Source organism: Wasmannia auropunctata, unplaced genomic scaffold (genome assembly GCF_000956235.1).
Source record: "Wasmannia auropunctata unplaced genomic scaffold, wasmannia.A_1.0 LD334508.1, whole genome shotgun sequence".
In the NCBI taxonomy this organism is placed as follows: domain Eukaryota; kingdom Metazoa; phylum Arthropoda; class Insecta; order Hymenoptera; family Formicidae; genus Wasmannia; species Wasmannia auropunctata.
Genome location: NW_012028382.1, coordinates 1,540,033 through 1,554,493, shown reverse-complemented (window position 1 = coordinate 1,554,493; position 14,461 = coordinate 1,540,033). Strand labels below are relative to the sequence as shown.

The 14,461-nt window shown below is 39.6% G+C and overlaps 1 protein-coding gene across 4 annotated transcripts in view; it reads left to right on the top strand.

The window, feature by feature from the left end:
- Positions 1 to 14,461, top strand: part of LOC105458551 (lachesin-like) — a 280,519-nt gene that overhangs the window by 31,418 nt on the left and 234,640 nt on the right. For 2 of the 4 annotated variants that reach the window (XM_011703949.1, XM_011703946.1), the window contains exons 1-2: positions 4,948 to 6,275; positions 11,776 to 11,902. In XM_011703949.1, coding sequence (XP_011702251.1) covers positions 11,839 to 11,902 — 64 coding nt within the window. In that variant the 5' untranslated portion in view covers positions 4,948 to 6,275; positions 11,776 to 11,838. Of the gene's footprint in view, positions 1 to 4,947; positions 6,276 to 11,623; positions 11,690 to 11,775; positions 11,903 to 14,461 lie in introns of those variants that run through there. The other 2 variants (XM_011703948.1, XM_011703947.1) reach the window with 2 other exon arrangements.

The following is a 14,461-nucleotide window of genomic DNA, read 5'->3' as shown; positions in this document are numbered from 1 at the left end:
CGCGAGTACTTTATCCCCTCGGCTTCGTGCCGAGTCGCAATTAAATTACGTGGAGCCATTAACCATTTACGACAGTGCGAAGAAACCGATTTCGTAGACGAATGGACTGCGTGCGCGACGGACTGCGCGCGTCTTTGGAATTCGTTTCGACATTCAGTTCCGAGACTTCCCCGTGCGAAGCTGTCTCTTGGAACCGCGAAATTAACGGTCGACCGCAAGCGTAGCTATATACAAGTTCGTTCGATCTAATTGTAAGTGCGAACTCGCTGTAAAGTTCTCCTCGGCTTTGCGTAAACGGCACCGCGTTTCCGTCTGTTGCTTATCTATTATCGCGCGTGTTATCCGGCTACACGGCGGCGGATGATCCGGCGTTAAACATCCGTCGCTTTTGTCGAAACTCGGAATCTCACGTGACGCGGGCGCGTCGGACGATCGTGCAGATCTACTTGCATCTACCGAAATTTACGTAGATTTTAGAATCTCGTCGGGACAACGGTGTCCGGATTGCCTTTCTCGTATCGAACATTACAACTCGATAACCTAAATGTACGCGCGGTTGCGTTAGTCCGTATCCTATTGGATAGGTATATAGCTGCGGCGGACGCAGTTTCCCTGTTCAGAAGCTGAGCTGCACGGCGTGCAATGTCCGATCCAATCTGCGTGTGTATGGGCTACGGCTAACGGACGCCGACCAGGTCTAACCATCCTAGTGTACGTAGTATCGCCATTCCCTTCGATCTACATGTACGCATCGGCGCAAAGCCCAATGTAACTAGCACGCGTGTGGATACAGCCGACCGAGAACGCTGTGTTCAGCGGCACGGGATGCTCAGCCCGGAAGCCTCGCCAAAGGCGACAAGGGATGTCCGCTGCCCAAATTGCCACTCTTGCTTACATAAGCCACTTTTTCGACCCTGACGAAGCTGACGCAGAATGCGGAGAATTTACTCGCTGCTTCTTAATACTTTTACGCACTTGTACGCTAATCTTAGCCTCTAGCTTATTTTATTTCACATAGAAAAATATATCCTAATGCTACTTTCACTTATATATACAACTTTTTTTAAGATTAGTATATAAAAAAATATAATTTTTTTATATACTAATCTTATATACTAATTTTATATATAATATTTTATATATATTTATACACTCTCTAAAGGGAAAAACTGCAATAATATTGAACTGTTAAAATATTACGTATCATTTTCAAATTTTGAATAGAGTTTATATCTTTCTTTTAAGGGAAATCGCACATGTGTAGTCAGTTTAATCGAGATGATTTGAGGGAAACAAAATGGTTATGGATAGTGTGACTGGTGTGCAGTGTATCGGATGGAATGTTTGATTAGTTTCATTCGTCGGGCAAATGTCAAAGCTGCAAAGTTCTTCCAAACGGTGTTTGGTAAATCGATCTCGCGAATACTACGGACGAAGGATTTTTAACAACGTAGCTGTGATTTGCGCCTGGGCGTTTGTTTTCGGTATCGTTGAATCACGTTGTCGAAACTCCGATTTATTGTCCATGAATTTTCCGTCGGTGATTCAAGAAATGCGAGATTTATAGTTACAATTCGAAAATGACCACACTAGCGAGAGTAAAGTTGTGCAGCAGTAGGTATGCAATGAATTGTATTAATCAATTGCATTGTTTGGAAGAAACAATTGAAATTTGAAAATACATCATTTTTCCTTAATTGAATTTGCGTGTTACGTCATCTTAATTTTTAAATCAGGTTCAATGCGAAATTGGATCACTGAAGCTTTGTTAATATCGTTCATTTTGTGTTATATAAAATATGAGCTTTTCTCACATTATGTGGATAATATGTTACAGATACCGATATTATATTTAGCTCGCTAAACTCATATCGGCCAGTCACGAGATTAATTATATTGTAAACCGAGCCAACTGCAGTTCGCGAACTCGCGGACTCGTTTCCGTATTTGATATGATTCCGAAGTAATACGAATCCGGATACCGGGTGAAGCCTCGTTGTTGAATCTAGGGTAGCAATGGGAATAGTTCGTAACATTATAAGCTTTTGTTGGATGGCGTGAACTGTGAGCTAAACGCTTCTAACTCCTGTTACTAGTAACTAGTAATTAAGCGAGGCGCTGCTGTGTGAAACGACCTACCTACCTGCCTCTGTCCCTCACACCTTTCTACGGTCCCGAAGGTTGCGGCGCGAAACATCCGTGTCCGCGTATGTCTTATCCATGATGTAAATCGGTAAAAATAACGTACAGAAATCTACAAGGTTTTATAAATCCCAATTTCAATTTTAAAGCAATCCAATCAGGACATATTCATTTTTTAACGTTATTCTCATAGCTTTTTTAAACGACATATTGATAGTCACTAATCATAAGTATAGTCATAAATTTTTATGTCAGGTCTTTAAAAGCATTCATCACTCTTATAGACGAGCAATTACTTTCACATCTAAAAACGAGAAAAATATATTATTTCAACTAAATAATTGTTATTTGCTTCGAGCTGCTCTCATTCGAAAAAAGATGTACATTGAATTTTAATAGACACTCGTTCTCTCATATGCATGATTACTGCGTGATTACTTTTTTATGCAATTATACACGCTTTTCATGCAATTCTATATTACGGATATTGGATGTATAATATTTAGTAAAACACATAGTCTGAGTTAATATTCAAACCATGGTATATACGTTGAAATTTAACATATTGAAATTTACTAATACAGTACTTATTGAATAATATACTTCAATTATTCAGCTGTTAAAATTGATACGTAGAGGAAAAAATCGTATTACTTTCTATTAATATATTAAAGAACATTTATAAATTCAAAATTAATTTTTTCTTGGGCGAAAATCGATTGGAGGCTATGCTTTTACCACTTTTTAAAATATTGCTTTAATTATCTTTATAACTAGGTTCTTAATTAAATTACATTAAATTAATTAAAATTATTATTTGAAATTAACCAAAGTAAATTTTATTGTATTTTTTTTATAAGCCATATAATACAGAGTCGTTTTTATAATTTTTAAACTATTGTTTTTTAAATGCTGCATGTCATTTTTGATTAATTTTGTCTGTATAATATTGATTCTATAGTACAAATTAAAATAAGAAATTTAAACGTAATAACAGGTCTTTTATAGGCGAAATGTAAATTGTAATATAATCTACGAGGTATAACGCTTACTGGCGCCGGTATTAATAACGCCTTAATTGGAAATTAGACTATGATATAAGCGTTCGACCTTCCTTTCCTCGAGCATGGGTCGCGCCATATATGGCGAAGTTAATTCCTTTAATTAATAATACAGCTTAGAGCGTAAAGACTGCAAAGCGACAGGCAAACGCCGAGTTGCTTTTATTCGTGTGCGTTCGACAACGTAAAATTAAAATTACATTATAAATGATGTGTGTGTGTGTATAATATGCAAGCTTTTTTTTTGCTTTTATAAGATGCTATTTTAAAATTTCTAAATAGGCTCTTTTTTGATAGTTATTTTACGTTACGATGACCTAAATATTATACGATACCGTTATCGTATCAAATGTGTAGTAGATATACGGAAGAGCGTTATGGAATAATGGATTTGAGCAATTTTTCGTCGATAATGCTTCGTTGATGAGAATCAGTGTTTGTTGGCACGTTCTTTCTAAGCGTATCTAGAATAAAACACATTTTGCAATAGTCGAGGAATAGAGCAATGCCCTCGCGGATTGAGAGTCAGGATTTTACTTTTCGTACTGTATCCAATTCGGAATGATGTAAAGCCGTCTATTACATGGCCTCTGCAAATCACGTGACGTTCACAAATGCATGCAAGTCTTGGAAAACACGCAGCTCAGAACGCGAACCTTATTCTGTCATAAGAATGATTTAGGCCATATTGATTAAGAAATTACGTGAACCTATTCCTCTTTCGTGCCTTTAGATTGCCTATTCGTCACTTTTAAAAGCGCCCAGCGAATCTAACATATTTTATATAAATTAATATAAGTATATTGTAACGTATAAAGTGTACAATTAACATAGAATTTCGTAACACCTTTTAGATGGCTCTAAAATTTTTACACGCGAAGAAAGTGCAGAAAATATATATCGCGAAGTATCGTGAAAGATGTCTAAACAGAAATAATCAAAGAAATTCAATTCCGTACGTCCTATTTCTACCGTAGTATTTGTAGCGTCGATCGATTGCTTACGAGAGTCATACTGGGTTACTTTTTTAATTTAATTATGACGGCATTTCGAGTATATATTCCGCATATGTACTTTGCCTTCATTTCTGTTTATTGTACAATATTTTCAAATGTTTCTACGCGGAAGAAAGGTCCTTAATATAATTAAATTTACAGATAAATTTACTTATTTTATCCATTTAAAATAATTTTAATAATTTAGTATGATTTGTATTATTTAATTATATTCTTATACAACTTTATTATATTTATTTGAACAATTTAATATCGAGAGATAGAGTATAAAACGTAATAATTACATTAGGATTAATATACAGGATCCAAACACTTGTAGGCAGCTTTTTTTGAAATGCCTCTCCCGAATCTCTCGGTAAATTCTTTTTTCATCAAAGCCCACGCTGTTCCGAAAAACTCGTTTTCGATAGCACGAATGGTATTTTGAAAATTTTCGTGCGCAATTTCGCGTGGCGGCGCGTACGACGGTGCCCTCTCGACGACAAGGTGGTATGGGCAAAAGCGGAGCACCCCGTGGCCCCCATGCCGCTGTGGCGTGCGGGTGGCGGGGACAAGGGTGTCGGATACGAGGAGGGGTTGAATGGGGGTGGCGGATCTCCCGCCGCTCGCTTCACGGCGGATGGTTCACCGGACGCCCGTCGTCGGGGCGCTGCAGCCCGTCAGGACGTCAGTTCTCCATCGCATCGCGCCAGGGTCGGACCTGGCTCCAACAGGCGCGCACACACGTACAAGCACACACATTCATACGCACGCACGCACGCGCGCGCATCCCCTGCGTGCGGGCACTCTTGCGCGATTTCAGTGAACGGCGGGGACTAGTCGCGCGACTATGAGTGAATCACGCTCGTACTCGTCTCGGCTAATTACCATCCATCGATGATAATTGATAACGCGGGCGCAATTAAACGCGACGTGCTCTCGCTCGTACGCTCGAGTGTTCGCGCCAAGTCCGCGCGAGTGTCAGCCGCCGGGACGGTGGCGGCTGCCGAGGGTGAATAGTGACATATTCGAGAGGCGATTCGACCAATCGGTCGCGGGTCAAGTGTCGTGAGATACGGGAGATATCGACGAGCGTTTCCGAATTGTCAGGAAGGAGTGCGGACAGTACGAGGAGACAGTAAAATAGGATATTGTAGTAGTGAGAGAGAGAGAGAGAGAGAGAGACACACACGGACCACACAGTCTCGCGCGCGACTGTGACGGAAGTAGTGACGGATCGTAACGAAGGAGACAGTAGCGGAGGACCCAGTAGCGGCAGACGCGATACAGTAGTCGCGCGATAGACTGTACCGCCACGGGACTCACAGTGATAGCGGCTCGCGGTGGTCAGACCGGCTGACAGAAGGCTTTGGTGGATCAGCTGACACCACGATCCATCGCGATATAAACGCACTGTCGGATCAACGGGATATCCATGTTACGGCATGCATATCTGCGATAACAGTGAACATGCGAGCGCGCTTAGCGAGCTACGCATATACGCGTAACCGTCGCGTCTCGCCACCGACGAGGATTCAATTAAGTCTGCCGCGAGGAAGGTCAAGTACTCTATGCAAGCGACGGGGGCTAGGGGGCCCGAGTTTTAATTAAAACTCGCCCACGGGATTCCCATTATCACGCGCGTCTCGTATTCGGGATTAATTAGCTGCGTCGGGAACAAGAGCAGTAGCAGCAGAGCGGTGAAAGGTGAAAGGGAGATACGGGAGGCGTGATTGCCGTTAGCAGATCGTATGTTGTGTTCGTAATATCCGTGTGACAGTTTTGTGCGACGCGTCACGAGTCAGGAGCTTCCCGAGCCCGTTCTCGTCGTCATGAACGAGCTTCTTCTCGGGTCGCGCTGCGGCTGGCTTGGTTAGTGATCGTGACGATTTTAACAGCGGCACTTTGATTACGAATGCACCTTCGCGAGTGACAAATGGTGTAATTGCGTGAGGGGTTAAAATTCATCGTTTGGAAGCTAGAGACAGGTAGAAAAAGGGGAAGTTAGCGAGCGTCACTTGACGTGCTTCTGCCGACGAGATGTCGAAGTAGAACGATTCTTGACGATTGACGATAGGTAAGCGAAATCATAACTCGCAATTTTGTAAAGAGCTATACAATTCTCTCGATACATAATATTAAATACTTATGTGAAACGTCACATGTACGATGTTTTCTTTTAAAATGACATGGACTTATTTTAAACGTTGTGGGGTTCAATAAAATATGTATAAGTATGTAAACTCCGATATAATTTACTGTCAGTCTTTTTAAATTTACATGATGAAATGATTGATTCACATGATATTTTTGACATGATATTTATCTACTCTATAATTGTAGTACTAATAGTAACTCTATATTATTTTGTGTTACGTATAATATTATTTGTTTGATACATTTATTTAGTTGGAAATTATAATAATGCATCAATTGGTCTATTAAATATTCTGCTACACGATGCTCAATATACTGCCGAGCTTTCCTTTGTTTTTCGTCGCATTGCAGCGTCAAAAGCTCCAATGCGATATTTAGTTGTCAGCTCGCGCGGAGTATGTACCTTAGACTCATCAAATATTGGTTGCAGCTAATTACATCGATCGAACGCGCGGTCATAATTCCATTAACTTCAAGTAAGTAATTTCGATTTATTCGCGTGAAATGATGTACCATTCTGTAATGAATAATATACGCGTGTTGCAACAGAATTATGAACGTAATATCTCTCATGAAAAATACAGAGTTATTTTGTGTTGAAAATAATATAAAATTGGGTTAGAATCGTAAAAATATAATTTGAAATAAATGAGAAATATATGAAAACAGTGCGATTAACAATAGCCGCGAGAATATTATATTCCTTGCGAATTTCATTGCCCATAAAATATACCGAAATTGGAAAAAAAAACGAGTGTGTACGTTTTAATCATTCCTGAAAAAAAAAAACAGAAGCTATTGTGGCTAATAATTTTAGCAGTATTTATTGCACTGTACAAGTTTACGGTGCGGGAACGTTTCCAAAAATTGCGTATTGCGTTTTTCTGAAGTTATGTGAGAAGTTGCGTGAATCTTCATATGACGTAGCGTTATCTTAATACGTTTTTAGTGCCTAGAAAGGTGCGGCGCAACGCCTAAGACAAAAGGGCCGAGATAACCGCAAATTGGTGCGCCCGTTATCTCTAGACGCTGCGTTAATTATCCCCATTTTATAAGCATCCGCAGACGCTCGTAAGATAGCAAACAACGAGGTACCCGGACGTATCCGAGTACCTCATTTACGTGGCACAGAGATGTGGTGAGTTGTTTCGGAGTATGTTGGCTTTGCATGAATAAACACCCGGCCATTTCGTTTCAGCGCGGCGCGGCGGCGAGCCGGGCTGCCGAAATTACGCCACGGCATTACTCGGGAGCGATCCGAACTGAAACGCACGTAACGAGCGTTTCTACTTTCGCGATGTACGCTTTTCGCGAAACGACTGTTCTTCTGCGCTACCAGATCTTCCCGTTACGATCGCATACATTTCTACCCCACCACCACTCCGTGGGTCTTTACACACTCCAGTCCATCAACGTACATCAGATAATCCCCGCAAAATGCGCTTTCGCGTAATACATTCGTATCTCGTGCGCGCGCTATGTTATTCAATCATACATTCACGATACTCGGCCGTGCTTCCCTTCAGGTCTTATTAATAGCACTTACGCGCATTTACATTGAGTTATTACCGGCTGCCTGCTAGTTTGTCGCGAGATCGGTATCCTGCGCCTCCGTTTGGCCTCGCCAGCATTCACGAATGATCGATCGATCAACATCTCGTGCGGCCGAACGAAACGATAGCGATCCCGCTGTCGTTATTGCTCATAGCAGGAATGATGTTAATGGTTGTGGTGGATGCCGGGTTACGTGGCGGCCAATAACGTTTCCCGCGCGTCCGCATACCACAGGCCATGCGAAGAGTGAAAAATGTGTTTGAGCCGTGTAAATAAACGTTAAAGGGCCTGTCTGATGAGTCTCGCGAAAGCGAACGCGAAGCTGGATCGTCCCGACGAGATACGAGCTGTCTCGCTCCGAAAAGTGCTTGAAAAATAACGTTTCGGCGACGCACTAATTACGAGTATCACGACCGTTCCGTCGTTTACCGCGCACATTCGCTCGATAAACGCTTCGGCAGATTACACCGAATTCGTAGGGCTGTTGACCGAATTGGAAAAAGAGTGGGGATGGGACTAATTTAACTTTTTGTTATAAATTATGAAAATGAGATTCCGATCTCGCGCGGTGAAATTCGTAAAGTTACGCGCATCTAATACGTATAATCCTATTGTTCGATACCATTGTTGTGTACCGTATAACCGTGCAATGGCGACGATCGGCTTGTGTTTCCGAAGGATTAACTATACCACGTTGCGAATGATCAGTTGAGTGGAATTTAAAACTAATTATCCTTTGCACGAGAAAGATAGTATACAAAAGAATGTTTATTTTCAATGACCTATATCGCTATTCTACCCAGTGATTCAAACAATTCTCTTTACAATTAATGTCCACTAATAAGTGAATATTGGAGATACCATTTATTACTGATGCGAAAAATTGTACTTTGCAAAAGAATATTTTCTACCTCTATCTTTGAAAGTCAATAATTCTCAATTTCTCTCTAAAATTTTATGTTATTCTTAAAACGTATAATACATTTTGATACATTGTAATTAATGTTCTCTTTCCGTTCTTTCTTGTGAATTTTCTTATACGCTGGAAATTTTCTTTAAAATGTTATTATCTTTATCTCTGGCTCAGTGAGTGCCGTGTACGCTTTCGTTTCTGCAACGTGGACATTGCAAATGATATAAATAAAAAGATCTTATCGTATGACTGCGCATAAACGAAAACTCCACGGTGTTCCGGTTTGCTGCTTTAGTCGTACAGGTGCATCGCGAGCATTTGCGAAAGTGCCTTTAGTATTTTAGCTTGAAAAATGCGCAGGATGCAATTTTATATTTTATGAGCATCGAGCGCGCGCGCGTCTTGTCCATGCTCAAACGAAGCAACAGTTGTTACCTCCTCTCGCTGTTATTTCCGATCGTGGCCTAATCAAGAATGTTGATAATCCCACGTTTCTTTGCTATTCGTTGAAATACGCGGCTCACTGTGCTTCCAGTATCATCTATTCCGTTTCTATATTATCATGAAAATCTTCTCGTGAATAAAGAGAATATTTTATAGCATGTGAATACATTATTAGAGGGAAGAGAAAAAACAGAGCAAAGTGTTCGATAATAACTTTTTAAAATACATATATTGATTAATGCATTTTATATGACAACCCATCTTGGCAACATTTTCCGGTATTATATGTATGTATATGTTTTTATGTTCTCATTGCACAAAGAATATGCATGAGCTCATCGCGTAGGATTATGAAAATAAAATATGCGAACGCGTGGGTAATGTGATATCGTAGCTTTATTAGGAACTGGAGCTACCGCGAAAAATTCATTTTGTATTATTCATATTAGTTATGTGCGCGCGGCGCGGAGGTACGTCGAAATTCTGCGCGAAACGTATGGCTTGTGGCGTCTTGCGAAACCGTAGCAAAGCGGAATTTCAGGTTTTCGAAGCATACAGTGTATGACGATATAAAGTCCGCGCGCGCACAACCGGTGCATAAAGTAAAAGCAGACCGGGATGAAAGGAGCGGAGAACCAGCGGGAAACGTGCGACTGAAGGGTTGCCTAGTTCATGTGGAAGCTGCGAGAGCAACGATATGGATAGAGCGATAGTAGCCTATTTCGCTTTCACTGCTCTGCTTTAGCGTGAAAAGAAAGAATGAAAGAGAAAGAAAAAAAGAATCATTTGTTTGGCGCTCTAAAATTGAATCCATCCAAGTGGTAGATAAAAGATACAGATAATCTTTTAACATTAAAATTTCATCGCATTATCCGGATTTTGCTTGCTCTGAAAATTACAAATGATATAATTTAAAACATTTAATTTAATCTTTATGGACATTAAAAATTTTTATAATTACATGAATTAAAAATTAAGACAATATAAAGAAAATATATGTTGGAAATTTAATTTCTACTAAAGAATAATCTACTTTAAATTGATTAAATGATACATCTGTGCAAATTTTCTTATACTGTAATTTAGTTGCACCGTAAATAACAATCTCTTCTGATAAAGCTAGCTCGAGTCTCAGGTTGCAGCGTTTTTAGTAGATTACATGAAATATTTGCGAAAATAAACAGGAGGAAGAAAGCGGGGCGGCGATTACGTTTTGACACGGAGATACAGCGCGTGATTTGTATAAATGGAGTATGTCACGGTTGAAAGCGACTCGAGGGAGGCACGGCGAGCTATTTCGCTAACGGTTATACCGGTTATAAGGATAGGAGGACGTCGCGCCTTCCGCGGATCTGTCCGAGGACGACGCTATCTCGACGTGACGAATGAGCAGCTTCCCGGGACCATCTCGCGGAGCAGAGAGCGCGGACGCTCGAGAAAATCATCCGCATGTTCCGGGAAATTCTCGAATAAAATTTCTAGTAGATCGTATGCGACCATATAGGGTGTTTTCTTGGTTTCCCACGCTTTTCCTCGTTTAAGGACTTTAGAGCCATTTGGAGTGGATTTTTCCATAGATATAAAATGATATTTTATTCTGATATTTATATTGTAAGATTCGCGAGAATTGTTACTTCATAAAAGTAACTTTATTCGTTAAATTTTACAATAATTTCTTATTATAGCTTAGTCGCGTGCTACAAGACGTACCTCTTGTAACGGACTCGACGAACTGCTGCTGCAGTCGGAGGGTCCTCTGTTTATGTCGGAAAAAATAGAGACGTGGAAAATTCTAGGACCAACGAGTCATCTTAGTTCTCGGAAAGGGATGTTAGGCTTTCTCTTAATCTCAGAGAAACACGCATTCATTGTTATTTTAAAATATTTTAAAACGTACATATGTCGGTATCAAGTAAAGGAAATATTTTTAGTTCTATATATCCTAATCAAAAAAAAGGAAACATGCATTTTGTTATCAAGTAGAGGAACAATTAAATTTATCTTTTTAATAAAGAACGATAATATAGCTAACTTTACGTTTAAAGAAATGAAAAATTAAATAACTTTAAAATGCTATTGCAATTAAATTGTATATTTTAGAGAAAATTATGGGAAAGTTTATGAGTTTATGCTATAAAGCACTCGAGGGAAATGAAAATTGGAGATTACAATTTGCGCGCTGTTATTCATTGTCATAATATTTTTGTAGACGCGCGTCTCTATCGAATAATTATCGTTGTGCAATGTGCAGCATCCACTGCTGTCAGTAAGAGGATGCATGATAACGGGAGCGTGCGAGATTACGCGTAACAAATTGGGACGCTAACACAATCGTTTCCTCGGCTTTCCTCGCCAGTACTCTGACAACGGCAGCGTCGGTGTGCTGCAGCACTTAGCCAGGCGTTTACGAAAGCGTCGCCTTTGTAAGATAAACGCGCGACCGAACTTGTAATATCTTGTGACATCGCGCACACGCGCGGTTTAATGTAATGCGTCTTCCTTGTTCCAGCTCGTTCTAACGCACGGAAGGCGCGTATTATGTGAGGAGGAAACCGCGACGAGGGAAACGAAGATGTCCGCCGTCAGCGTCGTCGCATGGTTGCTCGGCGCCGTCGCTTTGGCTGCGATTAATAATGGTGAGTCTATTTCTATCTGGAACATCACGGATGATAATGTGGGGCTTTGCCACAAAAAAAGTCTCTCAGCATTGTATTTTAATTAAAAAAATAATTATTTATATTGAAAAAAGTTGTGCATATAAGTTTGTTTCTCACAATTCATATACTGAAATTGAGATATTTTAAATTAAGTACAGCTTACAAAAGCAGCTTTTGCTTTTGATATTTATAGATTTTTTTAGGCTAAAATTTTATTTTTTATCACTCAAATAGTTATTTTGATCATACTTTAATCATTGCTATTATCAGGTGTAGCGAAAAATAGTTACGAATGTATTGAATTCATTATTTATTGAATTTTATAATCTTTTGTATCTATTTAATTCCACGAATTGTTTATACTGATGAATAAACAAGGATTATTAAATTTGCAATGCAGAAAAATTTAAAATTAATGTTTTCGAAAAATTTTATTTGCGTCTGCTTTTCCAAATCGATTGAAAACATGAAAATGAAATAATTAATACTTTACAATCTTTCATGCTAACTTTGCACATACTTTAATGAGAAATATTTTATAGAAGAATCGTCATCTAACTAGTTTTAGTGTCAAAAATATCGTGGTTATATTTAAAGAATTGCGTGAGGATAATAATATTTATAAATAATATAACGTATAAAGAATGTTTTATTATTCGCCCAACAATATCCAGGATACGAAGAACAAACGTATTTATGTTCCCCGTGCTTTAAAATATACAAAATGACCAGTTTTATAACAGTTACAATTTATCCGTTTGCTTTTGGTTTTGCGCCCTTTTGTATTTTTTTATTACGAGCCGCACGAAACATGAAATAACTCAGAGATATGGTCGAAATACACGGTTGAATTATGGCGATGGCGCGTTTTGATGGATTCGCGTACTGGGTTGTTCGTATTACGAACGTACTAGTGTCCAAATGAAATATGTATATTTGTGGTATTTTTGAATGCGTTGCACTAGCTTTTAAGAATATTCAATAAATACCTTCGCGATAAAAAAAAACAATACGGAAAATATGTGCGAAGAAGTCGTAGAAATTGATATAGAAAGACAGTTAAGAGTATATTTCTATTTTTGCACGTTTACTCTAATATTACATAAAGAATATCGAGAGTATCGATTAAGATGCAGCCTTCACAAATTTAGACTGATTTATACCGACGTTGATGCTGGTAATCTTGTTTAATTTTATTTTTATATCCATGTTATATGAAGGACAGTTAGCCGTTGTCAGAAACATATTTCTGAATAGGACATATTTAATATTGTTGGCTCTTTATCGCGTGCGCTTCTTTTTAGAGAATTCTATTCGCTACGATTGTGTCACGAAGGTTTTATATTTCAGCGAGACGGGTATTACCGGCCACGCGTTTTGATATAAGTAGAAGAATTCGTCGCGCGAGTGGATGAAATTCTAAAATTAAATTTGCCGATTCGCGCGAGAGCCTTAGAACGTGTCTCTCCGTTCATTGTTGCGCTGTTGCGACAGTGGTCTTGTTTATCGAATCTATATGGAATTTTTGTTCCGTGAGAAGGAACGAATCGACCTTCCGTCTGATTCGCGAATCATCCGTTTCGAGGGGAAATTCGTGCGGTGGCATACGAAATTCGAGGTTCGTCGAGGTTCGATTGTCGACAGGGTATGGCACAATGATTTCGAATCAACGTGCGTCCACGCTTGTACGCGCGGATACGCATGCCGGCCTCTCGTGTGCGTGGCGCCTATTCAAGTATGATTGCTCGCTGATCCGCGACCGTACGACTCTCCCGTTTCGACGAGAGCGAAAATACAAAAATGTAGAGCCTGACCTGTTTCAATACTCGACCTACTACGGGAAAGAAGGTTTCATTACTCGCTTCCAATTTCGATATCGATTGAATCGCGCGATACCATCTTTAATAGAATGATCTTCTTCGTTAAAAGAAAAGAGAGGCATTTATACATAAGAAGCGATTAAGTAAGAATATCATTTTTTATTCATAGAAAATGCTATTAGTTCCCCTGTGAGTTTACAAATTAATTCAATTTTGTGATCAATGTCTCATATTTTCTTATTTATCTTATTCATAGGTATATAAATGATATAGATTTTTATTGAAACTGTCGAACAAATACACACGTTTCGTATAGCATTAATCTATGCTATCTTTTCGATCTTTTAATGAATCCAATTGCATTCTAAGAATCGGTCCGTATGTTCCCTTCTTGAGATTCGCACGCGGCTTACATACGCTCGTTAGATCGAGAGATCATTAAAACGTGACACAGCAGCTAGTAGCGCAGAGTCATGCTCGCTCTCTCGCACACTCGCGTAAATAACGCGTACAGACGACACGATAGTTCTCGTCTCGAGCTGCGGGCAATAAACACCCTTCTCCCGAACAAACAATGCAGCGACACGGGGCGAAAAATTAACGAGACACGCGCACCACGCGAACCAAATTCAAACTCATCTTCGCTACTTTTATCCCTTCAGTACTTATCTTTCCGTATACGAGCACCCTATGTGCGCATACGCACAATCGCATACCC